This window comes from Gavia stellata, chromosome Z, assembly GCF_030936135.1.
Source record: "Gavia stellata isolate bGavSte3 chromosome Z, bGavSte3.hap2, whole genome shotgun sequence".
Taxonomy (NCBI): Eukaryota; Metazoa; Chordata; class Aves; order Gaviiformes; family Gaviidae; genus Gavia; species Gavia stellata.
In genome coordinates this window covers 21,987,379-22,007,983 of record NC_082637.1, presented here as the reverse complement: position 1 = coordinate 22,007,983, position 20,605 = coordinate 21,987,379, and the positions used below count along the sequence as shown (strand labels likewise).

The 20,605-nt window shown below is 39.1% G+C and overlaps 1 protein-coding gene across 4 annotated transcripts in view; it reads left to right on the top strand.

The window, feature by feature from the left end:
• Nucleotides 1-20,605, top strand: part of PDE4D (phosphodiesterase 4D) — a 418,379-nt gene that overhangs the window by 315,383 nt on the left and 82,391 nt on the right. For all 4 annotated transcript variants that reach the window (XM_059833973.1, XM_059833974.1, XM_059833975.1 and 1 more), the window contains exon 5: nucleotides 1,057-1,106. In XM_059833973.1, the coding sequence (XP_059689956.1) occupies nucleotides 1,057-1,106 (50 nt within the window). The remainder of the gene's footprint in view (nucleotides 1-1,056; nucleotides 1,107-20,605) is intronic.

Below are 20,605 nucleotides of genomic sequence, written 5' to 3'. Positions count from 1 at the left end.
CTACACTTGATAGCTGAGACAACAGCCCCCTTGCCTACTAATTGCTCTCGCATTGCTGTCCTGGCATAAACTTAGGATGGTTTTGTGCAATTTATATGATTTTCAATAAATTAGTCATATGTCAAAGACCATTCAAAGATTATCATTCAGGCAGGGTCTGAGTCTTGCAAATGAACCAAAGTGAGCAGACAGCTACACTCATTGTGAGCTACTTGCATGACCTGAACCTAGAACTCTGCCTAACTCATCCAAGATAATGACATCCCACTTACCCACAGTAGTTCATCATTATAAATGAGACGTTATAAACATGATCTTTCTCCAATCGCGTTACAGCGTCAAGGTTAACATTAACGTTAGTTACACTGGCAGATTTTGTAGTGGAATCATTTCCCTCACCCAAAACATGCGTCTCTAGAACTTAAAGTAATTAGCATTCCAAAGACAGCTGCCTACCATTGAATACGCAGTGCCACTAAAAGATATTTCCAGCCCCCTTGGTTAGAATATGCAGACCCTGTGTGGCCCCTGCTTGCAGTCATCCACACATCCCTATCCAGCAACTTCTAGCTTTCTTCAATGCGCAAAGCAGTCCACTGAACTGTTTGCCCTAAACATTACTGTGAAAGGTATACAAAAAATAATGTGTGGAATGTATATGCAAAATAATAGGGTGAAAAAGAATTTTAAAAAAAAAAGTATTTCAGGTCAGAGAACGTGGGAAGTGCAAGCCTTGCTACAATAATGATAACTATGTATATAAATCAAACTTCAAGCTAGGTATAAGCTGTAGGCAGGTTTTTTAATGAACTTTTAAATTCCTAAATATTCCTCTCCTGGAGTTCCCAATCTGCAGAGAGGTTCAGGCTCAGTTGTGAATTCCCTTCTACAGTAGAAAGAAATATCTGTTCTAAATGAACCTTTTCTTTAGCAATGCCAGGGTATTCCAGTTGCAAATAATTTCCCAAAGAAATGTATTTTCTATTATATTGTTCATGGATTCAGTCATCTGTGAGTTTATCAGACTTACACCTTTTTTTCTTTTCTTTTAAATAGACGATCACCAATGTGTAACCAACCATCTATTAACAAAGCAACTATAACAGGTAAGAAGAATTAATATGACTAAAATTCCTCTCTGAAATTATCATAGGTTTCCAAATTTAATATTTATTTACAAAAATGTCTCACTGAAAACTGCATTTTGTAGTAATAAACTTGTATTGTTTCACATCCTTGTATCTGTTTCATTAAACAGGATTTGAATCATGTGGTGGCTCAAATTGGTGACTTTTGGTGTTGTATCATGTTAGCTTTCTGATTTCTGTCTTATTATCTTGATTTTATTTTAAGTTCTTTCCCAAGTATTTTTTTCCTTATATACCAGTGTGTGACTGTGTCATGATTACCTTCATCAGTAACTTTTTGCAATGAAATGTAGTAGAAAGAACTGGTATGAGGAATGCCTTGATCTTTCATTTGGGACATGGGGTTCTGTAGCTATACCAACGCAAAGCCTTCACATTACAAGCCATAGGCAATGAGAAGAAATTTTCAAAACTGACTTTTCTGATTTAGGACAGTAAATCTTATTTCTATAACATTCATAGGTGCATAAGAGAAAAATAATTCCTTTGTAAAAGACACTATTCTTCCTAAAGAAACATTAACTTGAAAACAGGACTGGCATTGTAAATTACGTAATTTTGAAAATTATACTCTGTGGCACTTGTGGTTATTATTATGGCAACTTGGTCCTGGACATCTTTATGGGAACACACTTTATTTGACCTCTTAGTTTTTACATCGTGTTAATCTGTGTGTTCTTACGCTGTAATTTTCCAGGTAGTTACATTCTCTATGGTGTGTTGGCAGAGTGAAAGAGCATTTGCTTTGCCTCTTGATGAAAGTATGCAGACACTTACTAAACAGACAATTTATCATTTAAACCAAAAACTTAATGTTTCCAGAATTTTCAGAATAGTTCTTCGTCTTTTTAATTTTGTAACAGATTTGTAACTCAAGGAAGAAATGGTGCTTCAGCTCTTTTGAGGAGAAGTGTGGCTTCGTCAGGTTCAATAGTTTCTGTCTTTAGGCTCTGGAATGTGTTAACATTGTTAGTTTTTTCATCTAGCCTCACACAATATCCATATTTATCTCTAAGAGACCCAATCTTGGCAGTTCTGTACGATTTTATTCTCCTAGGAACTCATCATGTAATCTGAGCATTTCTGTGTAGGGCTCATCAGGGAACAGAGGGTTAAATCTTTAAAACTATTCTATAAACAGAAAAGCATCCTTAGTTAAGAATATTCGGCAATCATACTTAAATTCTTGGTGATTAAATAAATAGGAAGGGGAGACAGATAAATGCTTAGATCAATTATAATCATAATCCTTTGTTAATGTATTCCTTTAAGAGGTAATTTTAGACATTGGTATCAAATTACTCTCCATGAGACATTTCAGTTATTGATAGATACTACACCTACTTTTATTGTGGGATCTGTCTCATACAATGCAGTTATCCAGAAGTCTGTTACCTTAACTGGAGACAGAGATACTGGAAAATATATTGGTTCCAAGGGACTAACTTTAGAAAGTCTATAACCCAGTAAAATCCCCAACAGTAAAAGAAAATGTGATATCCAGAAGAGAAGATATGCATGCGTGTGAACACACAGTGAGCCTACCTTATGTGCTCTCCCACAGTTGCTTGCCTGAGGTCAGCTTCTTTTCTCCAACAGGAGAAGCTGCTCAGACAGCAAGACCCAAGACGCACTCTGCTGGAAGATGCTGTTGCTCTTTTTAAATTCCCTCCGAGCTGAAGGTTTCCATTCAGTTAATCCTCAGAGTGCACTCTACATGTCAGAAGCAATAAATCATCTGAAGTTTTAATGTTTAGAAGGAAGGTGGTGCAGTCAGTGCTACAATTAATCCAGAAAATGCTGCTGTGCCAAGAAATTTAAAGAAAGCAAGAGAAGGCAAAGCATAGTAAGCATAATTTAATCTAATTTAGTTTAACCTGATTTCTCAGAGATGCTGCGGTGCCCAAATTATGCATTGAACTGGGTGAGCTGGGGTCTGTGTGCCTTGGATGGAAGTGGCTAAAAGACTTTAATGATACAGGAAAGATATTAAGCCACTATAAAGCATGAAAATCGCTACAATTCATTTTGACTGTTGAATGGAGATTGAGGCTGGATACTATTTTGCCTGAACGGGTTTGCCCGTTCTTAGTCATAGACTGTTTTTGATATTTCCATAGCAACAAATTCCATAGCATAAGCGCAGAAGTATGCATAGGCGCTTTCTCGGGGCATATACAATCCTAGTAAAACATGTTGCTCTATAGCACTATGCCAAGAAGGAAGATATATTACAAACACTCTTCCTGCTCTTCACAGAATGATTGAAAACCCTTTCAGATGCTACTAAGCTTTTTGAATTCTTCCGGGGAATGTTTGAAATGTAGCTTGTGCAGATCCTTCCTGCTGAGAAATCCTCCTGGCCGTGCTGTTCTCAGAGTTCATGTCATGGAGTATCCAGAACAATACACCAGACAGGTAGAGCCCCATCACATCATCCAGATGGCTCAGCTAGCAATCATCTCAGCGACAACTGATCACCAATGTAACTAACTAGGTGACTGGAAGGCACGGTGTCACTAAACTATGTCAATGCTAAACCAGACACTTAAGATGGAGAGTTTATGTTGCTAAGCTTCATGGAAGAAGTGTCTTTGGGAAGACTCTAACAGGACAGGGACAATCACAGAAAGCGAAAGTGCAGCAAAAGCGTACTACTGCAGAAGATACAGGGAACATGACATGGGAAAGAGAAAAAGGAATTTAGTAAAGCTAAGTGACTGAAATAGCAAGAGCAAAATTCTCCCATTTACTATTTTAAGAATTCACCCTGAGGCATAAATGTGGGAGAAAATGCATTAGCAAAAAAGTAAGAAACTGTGGAATTGAGAATTGAAGCAGCACAGGTATCAGATGTTCAAATTCTCAGAATCAACAGCAGTCGCGGTGGCCTTAAAATTTGCAGTGATTTTTCAATGTAAACATGTAGAAGTTCATGATCAAAATATGGTCTGTTCTATTCAATACATCCACATAAATCCCTCTTGGAAACTGTGTTGAAAAAAACTAATAAATATCAATGGCATACTTGATCTTCAATACTGGCCAAGTATGCTATAGCATGCTGAGTGTTCCTTTTGCAGACAAATTAGGGGGTAGGAGATGGGAGCTCTTCATGTAACAACAGACTTCTTAGATGGCACTTTTCTTACATGCTATAGACATGTAGGAGGTAGGTATCTATTTTGTTGAGGCTCTTTAGAGTCCCCTTATAGTCCGCGTGAATAAGCAGACATGCAAACTGACTCATGTTAGATGTCGTCTTCAAAGGGAGGTGAATTGCTCCCTAAAAGTGCCATGTCTCTCCCATGACTGAGACCAGCCTGGTCTCTACTTGCTGTACAGTGTTTCCATGTGTGGCGTTCTGTGCTTCAACCAGAAGAGGGGTTCCTCTCACTATGAGTCACATTTTTCAGGCAGTGATATGAATGGTGTTTCATTTCAAGTTGATAGCAATTGTCTTAACAAAACCAGTGAATTATAAATAACCTTTCATTTTAAAAAAAAATAAAACTAGCTGTGACTCAAGGATTGAGCTTGCAAGTTTTAATTTTTGACTGATAAAAAAGTGAGCAAGCATTAGATACCTTTTGATTACTACAGTTCTAATATCTGCATTTCTAAGTCAGAATAATTTGAATTAGGAAGGAACCATATAAAGTCTTTCTTGATATATGTCAGATTTAAAACAGATAGGAAATCTCACAATTTCTCTGTTGACTAATGGCATTTTGCAAACTCAGTCTGGTAGCTGTTTTTATGTGCAAACATTCTGCATGCAGGAGGATGTAAGTTTGTCCAAAAGAATGAGTTTCTGAGCCTCCGAATACTATCACAACTACTGATTAACTAGCAAGTCTTACTTAACCTGAAATCACAGATGCAGGGTCTGATTTTTATATATACGTTTATTAGATAGACATAACACCTAATTCATAGTAATAGCTTTAAAATGGATTTAAATGTAGATTACGTAAGTGGTCCTTCATATTATAAATGCAGTGCCAAAGGACCTGTAAGTGAAGACTTGCATATGTAACAAAAAAGCCATTTAATTTAATCATAAAATAAATCATAATTGCAAAATTGCACTTTTTAGAAGTTAGTTACACTTTATAATTTTGCATCAAAAACTAACCCAAACCTATTTCATCAGATAGAGGAAAATACATGGAATTTTTCAGTAACAAGCTACATTCCGTTTATTACAATGCAGGAAGCATGTGGCTTAGCATCAGGAAAACTCCTTCAAATTTTGTCTTGTATACAAAAACCACATCAACAGAGTAATAAACTATTTGCAAATTATGAGGTTATAAATCTAACTGAACTAATTTGCTACTACGTGCTTTCATTGCTTCTTATTGGACTTAAATTACACTGTTTACATGCATGGCTCTGCATCTTAAATCCAGCAGAAATCAACATCCGGCTAATTAAATGGAATTTTTTGCATGTTTTTCATGTGCTTTTTCCAACATGTTTCATGATTTGTTTTGATTAGCTTCAGGTTTCCCAATTAAGTTTATGGTATTGTAACAGGATCTACTAGTCTTTTGCTAGAAATTTTATTTTATTACATTGAAAATATAATAAATCATTATTTAATAATTAATTAATTAATTAAAGATTCGTCTTCTGTCGTTCAGTGTGATACACTTAAACAGTTATCACTATGGTAAGCTAAACATCTATGTTCATACAGACTAAACTCCTTCTAAATACAAGCAGCTGGACACAACAAGAAGAAACAAAGGTTACAGATGAAAATCAGTAGGTCACATCTTATGGCACTGGGAATAATAGATTATTTTGAGTGTGTTTATCTCTATGTAAGTATATCTCTTACTCTTACCAGTTCCGTAACTGAGAGGTTTTACTGAATAACAGAATGGAATTAAAATAGAATAAATTCTTATTCAATAAGAAGTAACATTCTTAATATGCTTTTAACTGTTCAAAAGTCCAGAATGCAAAGTGTTACACACCCTGCTGACTCTTCCAGGGCCTGACTGGGCTGTACAGTGTATCACTGCACGGAGATGTCCTCAATAATCCAAATGCCTTTTCTTCTTTCCTGTGTCTGGGATTCTGCCTAGACTAAAGTAATCATAAGAACATGAGTGGACAAAAAAAAGCAAAAATGCATGCCTTACAGAGGTTAATTCATGCAATACTGGGGTAATTGCCACTAGCTTGGGAATGAGTATATGGGATTGAGGGGAACCTAGTATCTATGAAAACAAAGGCTTAAAAATAAAGCCTATTTCAGTTTTTTAACTAAAGAAAACTCGTAATATAATATCAGTGTCATGTTTTAAAATGCTAAAGACCTTAGATTTCATACCCAGATTTAGGCAGATATAAAAAACATGCCCTATTCAAGACATAATTGGAGTATACGTATCAATCCTCTAGACTTAGTCAGCAGGATTACATTTATAATAAGAACTTCCCACTCTTACTTAATTTGCCCACTGAATATATTTTTATCTTAGTACAGGGAAGTATTTGTATGGTAAACTACACTGCCAAACTTTTGGCAGCGACGAGGTAGAAAGTTCTGAAATCCTCACTCAATTTTATTGAGTAAAGGGTGCTTTCCTGAAGCACTGGAGAAACCTGACACTGATTTCAAGGGGGATGTTTTTGATAAAATGCCCTTTGTTCTTTGTGCAGTATGTTTAATGATATGTAAATTTTTGTCCTTTGTACTTTTGCTTATACCCATACACCTATGGATATTTTGAATGAATTTAACTCACTTCAGACCGTTATTTTAATTTCAGGGTAAATACCACAGACACTTATATTTTCAAATGTGAATGTGATTAGAGGCATTTTCACATCTTTCAGTCTGTAGTAAATGCCATCTATTATTTGAGAAATTAGCAGATGTGTATCTGCAGACTTGTGGCAGGTTATACATCACCAGTGGTTGAATTCAAGCATTACAAGTGCTTTATATGCACAAAAGTCACTGGCACACACATGCCGGTCCACCTCAGTTTAATTCCTGGGGGAATATGTTCAATACTTGCATTTAGGATCAGAATTCTTACTAAGAGTCAGTTAAATGTGTCCTTTTAATTTCTGTGAATGCTTTTGAAATTCCCCCTTTATGTGAACTATGTGAAGACAGCCATATTCATTACAACTGTTTTCTCAGATAGACCAAAAAAATAGCACATTGCATTGTTTGGTTTGGATTTTATCCTATATGAAGAGTAGCAGAACAAGAGAGAGGAAATGACAAACTGAAAGAAAACTGTGTGAAAGATTATGTACATATATTAAGCTGTTCTTATTAACGGAGTCCTGAAAATGTGGTTTTTGGAAGATACCCATAGCACATACACATGTGAGTGCTATTTGTCACTGTCAATCGGTAAATATTTATCATTTTGTTATTTCTGTCCAACTCAACTCCTGCCTTTAAAAACAAAAGGCCTTTTACAAACTCACATACCAGGCCTAATATTCTATTTTATATTAAACTGAAGTACTTGATACAAAAAACATTACAGTATTCAGAGTTGACTTATTTATCCTGGTTTCTTGCATGGCTATTCATTTAATTATCGTCTATGCAACCCTGTTGCTATTTCATGTCTATAACATAATTTCAGAACTTACCCATCCTCTATAAAGAAGTAATTTTCTTTTTTAAAAAATATAATAAAATATTGCTGGTGTTAGGTAGACCTCTCTGTAGGGCACAGATGAATGTGAAAGGACAACTCTTCAGTTGTTGCTTTCTCTTGTTGCTGGTACTTAGAATCCCAGAATCATAGAATCGTTTATGTTGGAAAAGACCTTTAGGATCATCAAGTCCAACCATAAACCTAACACTGCTAAGTCCACCATTAAACCATGTCCCTAAGCACCTCATCCACACGTCTTTTAAAAACCTCCAGGGATGGTGACTCCTGGGGCAGTGTTCTGATGCCTGACAACCATTTTGGTGAAGGTATTTTCCCTAATATCCAGCCTAAACCTCCCCTGACGCAACTTGCGGCCATTTCTCTTGTCCTATCACTTGTCACTTGGGAGAAGAGATCAGCACCCACCTCTCTACAACGTCCTTTCAGGTAATTATAGAGAGTGATGAGGTCTCCCCTCAGCCTCCTCTTCTCCATGCTGAACAATGCCAGTTCCCTCATACAATTGTTCTCGGCCCACCGATGCAGCCTGTCCAGATCCCTCTGCAGAGCCTTCCTACCCTCAAGCAGATCAACACTCCTGCCCAGTTTGGTGTCGTCTTCAAATGTACTGAGGCTGTACTTGATCCCCTCATCCAGATCATTGATAAAGGTATTTAACAAGACCGGCCCCAGGACTGAGCCCTGGGGAACACCACTTGTGACCGGCCACCAACTGGATTTGTCATATGGGATGGAGTTTAAAAAGGCTTTGTGCATTTTTCATTAAGCTGTTGTTACATAATATTGAATTTTATTTGTGGACTGCATCCTTGTTCTATTTTAGAGTTAATGTGCGAAGTTGGTCCAACCACCCACCTGCATTAGAACCAGTGCCACCAGAAAAGTACATAGGGTGTTAGTAATTGGAGAGGCACCAAAGCACCCATTTATCGCCCAGACAGTTATCTCCAGAGAAGTTTGCTGCCTACCGGGAGCTGTCATCCATGATGTCACTGAGAGGCTGCCGAGCCTGATAAAGCCTGTGCACTATTACCCATTCCTACTATTCCAAGTAGGATTGAATGATGCTGCAACAAGCTGACTCAGAAATATCAGAAAAGACTTTATGTCCCTTGGAACAATGTTAAAGGGATTGGGAGCACAATAGGTGTTCTCTATCCTCCCTGTTGGAGAAGGGGGTTTGAGAAAAAGGAGACGTATTGAGCAGGTGAATGGCTGGCTGCGTAGCTGGTGCCATGCTCAAGGTCTCAGCTTCTACGATCTTGGACATACCTTTGAGAAACTGGGCCTGTTGATAGCTGATGGGGCTCAACTGACCAAAAGCTTCCTGGGTAATAAGCTGGCTGGACTTACAAAGAGAGCTTTAAACTAGATTTAGCAGGGGAAGGGGATGGTGTTCTAAGCACTTAAAAAGACCCAGGGGCTGCTGAGGCATTAGGAGGCAACAGGGAAACCCCTGTGAACTGCCTCAAGGGAATTAGGGCGAGCTCCTCTAAAAAGGGGATGTGGCTGACAGTCCAGCTGGAGTGCCTCTATACCAATGTATGCAGCGTGGGAAACAAACAGGAGGAGCTGGTAGCTGCTGCCCAGGTGGAAAACTATGACCTGATTGCTATCACAGAAACTTGGCGGGATGAATCGCACGATTGGAGTGCTGTGATTGATGGCTATAAACTATTCAGAAGGGACAGGTAAGGAAGGAGAGGTGGGGGAGTTGCCCTCTGTGTCAAAAATGGGATTGATTGCACAGAGCTATCTTTGAAGAACAGCAGTGCACAGGTTGAGAGCTTATGGGTTAAAATTAGAGATGAAGCCAACAAAGGAACCTTTGTGGTTGGTGTCTACTACAGGCCACCCAATTAAGAAAAAGAGGTTGATGAAGAGTTCTTTCTTCAACTGCAGGAAGCATCACGCTCACAGGCCCTGATCCTGACAGGGGACTTCAACCACCCAGACATCTGCTGGAAAAGCAGCACAGCGAACTGGAAGCAGCCCAGGAAATGACTGGAGTGCATTGAGGACAACTTTCTAGTACAGGTGATGGAGAGCCTGACAAGAGGAAAGGCACTGCTGGACTTGTTGCTCACTAATGCGGAAGAATTTATTGGAGACGTCAAGACTGGAGGTAGCCTGGGCTTCAGTGATCATGCCCTGGTGGAATTCTCAATCTTGAGGTGTACAGGATGGGTGAAAAGTAGAGTCAGGACCCTGTATCTTAGAAATGCAAACTTCGGAATGTTTAGGGTGCTAGTGCCTGAGATCCCTTGCAAATTTGCCCTCAGAGGCAAAGGAACAAACGAGAGCTGGGAGATATTTAAAGACTTTTTTTTTAGGGTGCAAGAGCTCTCAGACCCAATCTGCAAGAAGTCAGGCAGCGGAGGCAGGAGGCCAGCCTGGCTAAGTCAAGACCTCTTAGCCAAACTAAAACACATAAATCCAAAATACACAGGCAGTGGAGGCAGGTATATACATCCTGGGGAGATTATAGGGATATGGCCGAAGAATATGGAGCAAATAAGGAAAGCCAAGGCACAGCTGGAGCTGAATTTGGCTAAGGACGTCAAAAATAACACGAAGGGTTTCTTCAGGTACATAGGACAACAAAGGAGGATGAAAGAAACTGTACCCCTCTGGTGAGCAAAACCGGAGACCTGGCTACAGGAGAAGGCTGAGGTACTCAAGAGCTTCTTTGCCTTGGTCTTCACTGGCAAGTGCTCTAGCCACGCCGCCCAAATCATAGAATCTAAAGGCAGGGACTGGGAGACTGAAGTACTGCCCGCCACAGGAGAAGATCCAATTCGAGATCATATAAGGAATCTGGATGGGCACAAGTCCGTGGAACCTGATGAGATGCATCTGAGGGTCCTGAAGGTTACTGGCAGATGAAGTTTCTAAGCCACTCTCCATCATATTTGAAAAGTTGTGGCAGTCTGGTGAAGTTTCCAGTGACTGGAAAAGGGGAAACATAACCCCCATTTTTAAAAAGGGAAAAAAGGAAGAGCGAGGGAACTACAGGCCGGTCAGTCTCACCTCTGTGCCCGGCAAGATCATGGAGCAGTTCCTCCTGGAAACTACACTAAAGCACATGGAGAACAGCGAGGTGATTGGTGACAGCCAACATGGCTTCACTAAGGGCAGTTCGTGCCTGACAAACTTGGTGGCCTTCTGCAACAGGGTTATAGCATTGGTGGGTAAGGGAAGAGTGACTGATGTCACCTACCTGGATTTGTGCAAAGCATTTGATAACTGCCCTACACAACATCCTTGTCTCTAAATTGGAGAGACATGGATTTGACAGGTGGACCACTTGGTGGATAAGGAATTTGCTGGATGGTTGCACTCAAGGCATTGTGGTCAATGGCTCAATGTCCAGGTGGAGACCAGTGATGAGTGGTGTCCCTCAGGGGTCCATATTGGGACCAGTATTCTTTAACAACTTTGTCGGGGCCATGGACAGTGGGATTGAGTGCAGCCTCAGCAAGTTTGTGGATGACACCAAGCTGAGTGGTGAGGTTGACACTCTAGAGGGAAGGGATGCCATCTGGAGGGACCTTGATAGGCTAGAGAGGTGGGCCCGTGCAAACCTCATGAAGTTCAACAAGGACAAGTGCAAGGTCCTGCACCTGGGCTGGGGCAATCCCAAACATGGATACAGGCTGGTGATGAGTGGATTGAGAGCAGCCATGCGGAGAAGGTCGTGGGGGTATTGGTGGACGAAAAACTGAATATGAGCTAGCAATACGCACTAGCAGCCCAGAAAGCCAATCACATCCTGGGCTGCCTCAAAAGAAGCATGGCTCCGCTCTGGTGAGACCCGACCTGGAGTACTGTGTTCAGCTCTGGGTCCCCCAGCATGAGAAAGATATGGACCTGCTCGAGCGGGTCCAGAGGAGGGCCATGAAGATGATCAAGGGGCTGCAGCACCTCCCCTGTGAAGAAAGGCTGAGAGAGTTGGGGTTGTTCAGCCTGGAGAAGAGAAGGCTTGGAGTATATCTTATATCAACTTTTCAATACTTAAAGGGGGCCTACAGGAAAGATGAGGAGGGACTCTTTATCAGGGAGTGTAATGATAGGACGAGGTGTAACGGTTTTAAACTGAAGGAGGGTAGATTTAGATTAGATATCAGGAAGAAATTCTTTACTGTGAGGGTGGTGAGACACTGGAACAGATTGCCCAGGGAGGTTGTGGATGCCTTTCCCTGGCAGTGTTCAAGGCCAGGTCGGATGAGGCTTTGGGCAACCTGATCTAGTGGAAGGTGTCCCTGCCCATGTCAGGGCGTTTGGAACTAGATGACCTTTAAGGTCTCTTCCAACCCAAACCATTCTACAATTCTGTGAATTCAGATAGCAGATAAAAATAACAGATTTATATTGTGCAATCCAGAGCAGACATAGATTTAGCTTCCAGTGAAATCCCTCCAGCTGGTCCACGTATTTCAGTAACGAATTAGCAATGCAGATGTCCTTTGTTTTAGCTAGTTTCAGCTATTCTGTTTGCAAAACAAGCTCACAATTTTCCAACAAACGTTCTGAATAAAGGATAGACAATCATCAGCTTCAGTGAGTTGAACCAAACCCCCATTACTACTGTACAAAGTACTTTAAAGAGGCTCATATATTGGGTTTTTAAACGATCAATAATATGTTGCATAAATAAAACTGATCTGGAAAACAGCGATATTTACATCAGCTACTGTTTTCAGTTAATCATTAAAGGCCTTATCTAGGTCATGATAGGAGAGTTATCTCATTTACAGCCTTCTTATCCACAATAAAAACAAAATCATATTGCTTTGTGAGATACAAGGCACAAATTACATTCAGACTAAAATTCATTCGTATGTGTCCTGGCCGTAGTAAAAAACGTATGCAGCGACCAGGCAGGGAATCAGAGAGACAGGAGTCTGCTCCCCATCCAGTCTTTCACAGCACTTTGTCCCCTTTGGGGTGAACTAGCAGCTTCTTCCCTGGCACATACAGAGTTTGTGGGCATTTAATATTCATAAATGGAGGCCATATTTGCTTATATTCTATGAAAAACTAGCTCTCTGTATCACAGTTTGTGCAGCACTGTCATGTGCTATAATAAAAAAATACCTGCTTAAATTGAGTAATTTGAAAAGATAACTATTAAACTGTATGTCCTTTTTAAAGGGAATAGTGTTTGTGCCCTCAGTTCAGACCCCTTCCTTGGTTTACAGAAGAGGTTGTTATTGACAGCATACATCTGTGAAGGCTTACTGAATGCTTTCTCCATCTTGATTGCAGACCTTTCATTAATCTTGCAAAACTTCTCTAGCTGAATGAGAGATTGCAAATGGAATCTTTATCTAGTGCTCCTTTAAGTTTGGTGGGTTTGTTAAACAGTGATTAACCTTCTTGGGGCAGAACAGCAGAAAGAGGATTGGCGTGGTTTTAGACAACATAAGCTGTTCATGTATCATCTCACATTCAAGGAAATTAATAAAACCAGGGTACAAAACAGAATACTCTCTACATTTGATAACTGCACAGTACTGCAGAAAAATATGAAAAATTCAGGCTTTCTATACAGTGAAAGTATGAGAAACCTAAGAGTTTTCAGGATCACCTAGGCTGTTTTAAATAAGGACTTGCCCTGACTATACTAATTGCAAGATGGTGGTTTGCATTATGTCATTTAAAAACGCTAGTTAACATGTATTATGAAAAGATGTATTTTCCTCAGTATTATGCACAACTTTTGTTTTGCATTTCAACACTAATACCTGATAGTCAAATGTGTAAGCTTCCATAAACCAGCAAGTTACTTAAACAGAGAAGTATAATCATAGTTTAAAACATTCTTGGCAAGAATGTCCATGTAATTGAAACTAACCATCCTAATTAACAATTAGAAAATAGCTATAATTGTTTTGCAGTGTGTAGATGACAATGCTTGGCCTTTACGTATGATTTTTATTTTCTTAACAGTCTGTTTCAGTGGAAACGTGTGGTTAGGTTATCAAAGTGCATAGTGACTAGAAGGCAGCATAGGGCTGACCTCTGCTTGTAAGCTTCATTCAGCGCTTCAGGTTACTTTTCCTTAGGACTGCAGTGTAGTACAGCCTTGATTTTGAAATAGACTCACATATTTTGGAATTAGAATAGTGATCAGTTTAAAAAGAAAACATGAGAGGCATTATCAATCTCCACATTGATAATGTGATATGCAACCCAACAGAGATCTTCGCTTCTTACCTTTAAATTGGTGTCCTATTTTTCTGCATCAGTAAAAGTTCCTGTATCACCATTTCACCCAAACTGTCCATTTTACTGGAAAGACAGACAGGATGACAAGCTTCGTGTGCTTCCTCTTCTTTCAGCCCACCTATGTCATTTACGGTCACTGGTAGTTGAGAACTGTACATGACCCCAGGCTGCATTTACCGTATTGGTAACAGCTGCAGAACAACTGAGAAGAGCGAAAGGTGGTTTGGTTTGTAGGACTGAGGTGAGAAGAATCAGAAAGAAAAACAGGACTCATGTCTATGTCATTTTTCTCATTCCTGTTACAAATGCAGCCCATTGGCTGATGAATATAGAAAATAAAACTGTGCAGATGTGGCTTTTGGTATGACCGTTGGATGCAGTCTGAGTGCACCTTCATTTTGCACTTCATCCAGCTTCTGACAGCTCTGATCAGTGACACATTATCTTTTGTCCAATTGAAAAGATAGATTTGAAAGTAGATCTCTTTTCCATTAACAGGTTACTGAGAAACTGGTCCATTAAAACCTATCCACCTTCCTGAGTATCCATTTAAAAATTAAGGGCTACATTGAGATCATCCCTTAAAGGGCCTAAATTCTGTTTTTATTATATGCAGGCTCCTGAGTATGGAGCCTGAACAAAGCATTGAATCAGAGCAGCCAGCAGCCAGGGTCAGACAACCCTGGAGACAAGCAAGAATAACAGCTCTTCTCTTGTGGACTAGGAAGTTCTCCACATAGTCTTTTGACCATGCCCAGATAAAACGAATACATTACCCTAGGAATAGTGCTCACAGTTTAGGACCTGCCCCTGCACAACATCTTCTCCAGGAGTGACCTCATCAACAGACAACGGGGACAGCCTCCCTTTTGCTCATTCTCTCTCCAACCTCATGCATTTTGCATTACATTCTGCAAAGTGACTCATCTTCAGTTGGAAGAAGTAATTCCAGGTTTGGCAGTAGGAAAATCGACTTGTGCCTACTGCACTTTCTCAGGGACTGGGATCAAAAAATTCAAGAATCAGAAACGCCTAAAGCTCAGGCTTCTGCTTTCAGGCTAGAAGTTCTAAAATCTTCATTCAAAAAGACCTTTTTTCCTATGTTAGGCGACTCACCTCAGAAGACCTTTGGTGGTGGGAACTGGGAAGCATGAAAGTAACTGGTCAGCATGGAAGTAACTGGTGGGCACACCTTAGTCATGTATTCAGACATGCCCCTGTGTTTCATGCTTCCAGTTGGCTGGCTTAGTATACCAAATCTCTCGGAACAGCCACAGGCTTTCTTTACAGTCAGGGGAGGCAGGCAGGTGTCTCAGGCAAACCGAGTGTTCTGTGGAGGCCGTAACCCCCCAAGTGCCTAGGGGAGATCTTGAGAGTCATCCAATAGACTTTACTTTGGTATCACTATTCATAAAAGAGACACCAGCAGTGGGCAGCCCAATATAGTCCCAAATATTGTAAGGTATTTCCTAGCAGAAGCCTGCCAGGGAAGAGTTGCAACAAGGAATTTACCAGAGTTGCTTCTTGGACTTCGGGAGAAATTACAGGAGGCACTGAAAGAGACAGTGGTTCTTACTGGAGAGCTTTCACTTGAAATGTTTAAAGCACTGGGGTATGACTTCTTTAAAATTTCCTAATCAAATCCAAGTCATAGTACTCAGGTAGGTTTGCACAGCTCTATGACTCTTGTTTTCTATTAACAGAATTGGAAAACTTTGCGGTTTTTATCACAGTCCTTAATCAGTTCACAGTTAAGAAGATTCAGCTTCATCTTGTGTAGGAACAGACTTTTTTGTACCAGGAATGTCTCGATTTCATCCCCATTATGATGATATTCTGAATTAATGAAGCAGCTGTGGCCACATGCATAAAGTTTTAGTTGATAGGAAATACTAAAAATTATTCCCAAATATTTACATTAAAATACTAGTAGCAAATTGCCAATCTAATTCATTATTCTTTCCCCATGCAGTATTTTAAATTAATTTCCGCAACTGATATTATCTTTGAAAGTGTAAATTAGATATGAAGTTGAACTAATTCTAAACCAGATAAAAAATGGAGAGGACAGACAATAAATTAAGGTAGTGTCTCTTCAATCATAGGATAATTTGATAAAAATAAAAGGTTTCTTCCCTTAGTAATAATGAAAAAGGTAGGATTACATCTGAGTGAATTTTGCCACTAGATAAATTATTACTATGCTAAAGAAACAGGAAATAACTCAGGAATATATTACAGAAGTGACTACTGGATTAGTAAGCATTTAAAAATTCCCCTTGTATTAAGTAAGCCATATGCTAGTGGCTTACTTAGTGGACATACTGTAGGAACCATTGACTAGTCTTTAATTGAAGGAGTGCAAGGATGACTAGAAAAAAAAGCCCAAGAAGAAGTCAGTGCCAAAGAAATGAAGGAGAAAATCAGAAAACAGTTTGACATAGTCTGGCTAGCTGAGCTAACTAAATGTTATCAATGGGATGCAGAAAGGTCTGACAGATGACGGGAGGCAGCTAGTAAGAAAGAAACCAACATTTGTTTGGGGAAGAGTCTTTAATACTATTATTGCTATTACTGTTGATGTGGTTATTGTTGTTAGTATTAATATTACTGGTTTTGAATCCCACTTCTTAAAGGGAAAAAGCAAAATTAGGATTTTTGGGAAGGTTTGTTTCTTTTTAATTGGAGTTTGACAAATAGAGGCAGCAGCAATGGCAGACGACCACCCCCACCCCGCCCCCAAACTGCTTTTTGTATTCTGTCCTGTTTCCTAAACAAAAAGGGATCTGTATGATCAATTTCAGCGTTTCAGCTGCAGAAATACTTTTCTTCACCAGTGTGTTCTTTTTTTTTTTTTTTTTTGGTGTATCTCAAAACATTTTTGGCATATCAGATAAAAATCAGATAAAAACAGAACCTTGTACTTCCCCATTCAATCTTCAGCTCTGAAAATCTATCAGGCAAAGGAGGTGGGCAGAGGAGGATTAGTCCTAAAGCAATCTGTCTTTGCAGTTCAAGACACTACTTTCAGAGAAAGACCAAGCAGCTGATATACATACTACGCATATGCCTTTCTCACAGGAAAGCAATAGTCAGGTGGTGAAACCACTTAGTTCTCACATGCTTCTGCTACTTGGAAATGTGTGTAAGCATGTTATTTATCAGCCATAGATTTTCACTGTATGATACTGTGAAACCAAAATGTGATTTCCTTGGTCCTGCTAATTCTCACAATGAAGTCTACAAGCCTTTGTTTTGCTTAGTAAACCTTGAAGCTGCAGCACCAATGAGTCTATTACAACACTTTTCTCTGGACTAGTGCAGTTCTACCCTCCTTGCAGATTTATACTCCCTTGAGTTCCATGTCTCACCACCTTCCCCGTTTGGCTTATTTGTTCTCTAGGAGGTACAGGTGGCAATATTTTACAATGTGGTGATAAGTCATAGTGGGAGAAGACACTAGGAAGACAAAGGATCATTGTAGCCTCAGTACACATTCCAAAGAAGAAAGGCACAATTCTGTTCTACAAATGCTATTGTCTAACCATACCGCTGGAACACAGAGTTGATGCTCAAAGGAGTAAATGTTGCTTCAACAAATAATATGTGTTTGTGGTAAGACCTGGTCTGTTGAAATACTTACCAATTCTACTTTGAAATCTCTTTTCTCCAAAGATGGCATTAGTCTTGTCTATAAAATACATGCTATAAAAACAGCACAGATTTTCCAAGAATCTATCTGAACATTGAAGTATTTCTGTTTCATAGTATAAGTACGTTTACTGATATACATTGATTTTTGAAAACTGTATGTTTTGATGGTTCTGTGAGAGGCCAGTACTACAGGCATTCCTTCCAAGCACAGCCCAATCCTGCAGAGCTGGACTATAAAACATCTATTAGAGCCACATTTCCTTTCACAAAATAAAAAAGGTTGACATCAGTATTCTAAAGAACAAAATTTCATGGAATAAAATCAAATATAATAAAAGTTTTCACATCAGCTTTAGTTCTTTGACTGAAAGTAACAACTCCATCCAGTCAAAAAATTAAAATACAACCTAAAATATCCATCTTTCTCCCAAGAAGATGTTAGATGCTGCCTTCCAGAGGCAGTTATTTCAAGATGTTGACTGCTACTGCAATGATCTGGAATAAATGTCTCAATTTTAAAAAGGGGGATGAAAAGTGATCATGCAGAGGGACATGAATCCCATTTAAAAAAAAAAAAAAAATTGTGATTATGTCTGAAAAAGTGTTCCTAAAACTGGATAGATATAACTTCCTTTGGAGTCATTAATGGTATGAAACAGCTATGAGTTAAATCCTTATTTAAAAGTAGTAGGACCTACCATTGAAACTCTGTAATGCATACTAGATAATGTAATAAATTGAAAGAAGCATATGCAGCATCTGTACTTAATCTTTATACTCCTCAGGAGCCTTTTTTTTCCTGAAAATCTACAGACTTTCTGTCTACACTTCTCGTAGAAGTGGTAGCAGCAAGTGGGAACATTTTTCTTTCATAACTGGGACCCCAATCAAAGTAGGCCACGTGACTTTCTCATGTTCTGCATGGTTTCTCCAGGTCTGCCTCGTACATTGATGCACAGACTCATTCTGCTTCATTTTAAATGTCTCAGTTGAGAGACACAACCTAATTTAATCTCAATTGGTTTAAAAATTAACCATTCTTCTTTTTATTGCCTACGATTTAACTACTTTAAGCCTTCTTTCAGAAAACTTGAGGCATGTATTTAGGTTCTATAGATTTAAAAGGGACATAGGCTATGGTTCAACATGTATTTTTGAGCAAAAAAATCAGTTTGTATAATTCCTAAACCCCATCACTCACTTCTTTCCTCTCACTACTCCCTACAATATGCTATCAAGTTGTCTGTGCAGACACAGGGTGAAATGAGCAAGGAACCCAACAGACTGAAAAATAATCTGAATTATTTTTCCTTTTTTTTTCAGTCCACAAGTTTTCCAGTTGATTCACTACACAGCTATTCAAATACTTGTCTGAAAACAAATGAATGGGCTGCTGCAAGGATAGATTTAAGCAGCGAATGGTGGGATAGCCTGGGAACTTGAAATTAGCTTAAGAAAAAGAGTAGTTTTTTCTGTAACACATCTGTATCTTCAGGCTTCTGAAGATACAGATGTGTTAAGCGTTGCCTTAGATCATTAGCTGCATTAGCAGGCATACAGCACTCCACATTCCAGAGCTGGAAAGCTTCCACAAAAATAAACCTGCTATTTGAATGGCAGATAGATGGCCCAGATCACAGGCAAACATTTCTGTATGATGCTGAAGTAATTTAATCCCATAAGAAACATTACACACATTAAGAGATTTGTCAATAGCCACATTTGTAAAATAAATTAAGGAACTGTGTAGAAGCATAGGAACCCATGAGCTTGCCTTTCATCATGCTGTCATCATTTAATGCCCACAAAGTGGCAATCTGAATTGCTGAAAATGAAACTATAGATTGAAATATGGCAGTAGGGTTCATACAGCAAAACTAGTTTTACTGGAATCTCAGTTAAACAGATAAATCGAGCTTGGGTTTTAGAGTCTTTCAAAAATATTTAGAAAGAAATCAAAAGTACAGAAAACGTCACATAGATGCACATTTCCAGCATCTACCAGAGTAACATTCAAAATGCAAAAGCACGTATTCAGCTTTCATGCCTCCAAAATGTCTTTTTACTTTCTTTTAACCTCTTTGTCCTAAGTGGATTTCTTTCTGAATCAACAGCGATTCATTTTAAAGATTTAGCTACCCTTTTCTCATATTTGTGAAAAAGTCTTGCACATCAAAGTGCAGGAGATCACTATACAGATATGACATTCAGACATGAAACTCAGATGCACAGCACAGCAAGTTCACGTCTCTGAGAAAAGAAGACAACAAAACAATGCCCCATCAACTCTAATGCAGATTGTAGCTGAGAAGACATGTAATTCTTAGACAGGAAAGGTACAAAGTAAGATCTGACTCTACAGACTCCACTGTACAGTGAGTATAAGCAAAGTGTGTTAAAAACTAAAAAAACCAATGATGTTGCTGCCCAAAATGCTTAACTTGGAGAGCAGTTTGCTGAGGTAAATAGTTTCATCTTCCTTTTGTTGAGAAAATGACTGTATGTCATAAGTATCCACAGCTTGTTAAAATGAACTTAGTGAAGATTAACAGCTCTTATTACCTGGATTTCAAAATGTAATAAATACAACCAGTTGCTAATATATTCAAAACCAGTAACTAGACATTATCATGCAGCTTATTTTTCAGTTTAGACATAGTGCTTTAAAACTGTTTTGGAAAGTTTTCAATCTTCTCACTGGGAAAAAGGTGCATGATGCAGAGTGACATTTCCAACAAGACAAAACAGTCAGGGGACTTGAAAGACATTTTCATGTGTTGCAGCTTTTAGGCTAAGTTGTTTGGGTCCATGTGCGTAAGTCTGACCACAGAGGAAAGCTTCAACAATTTAGTCAATACGGCAGCAAGCTGAGCATGAAGCTCAGTGCGCAGCTGGGAGTTCTGCAGC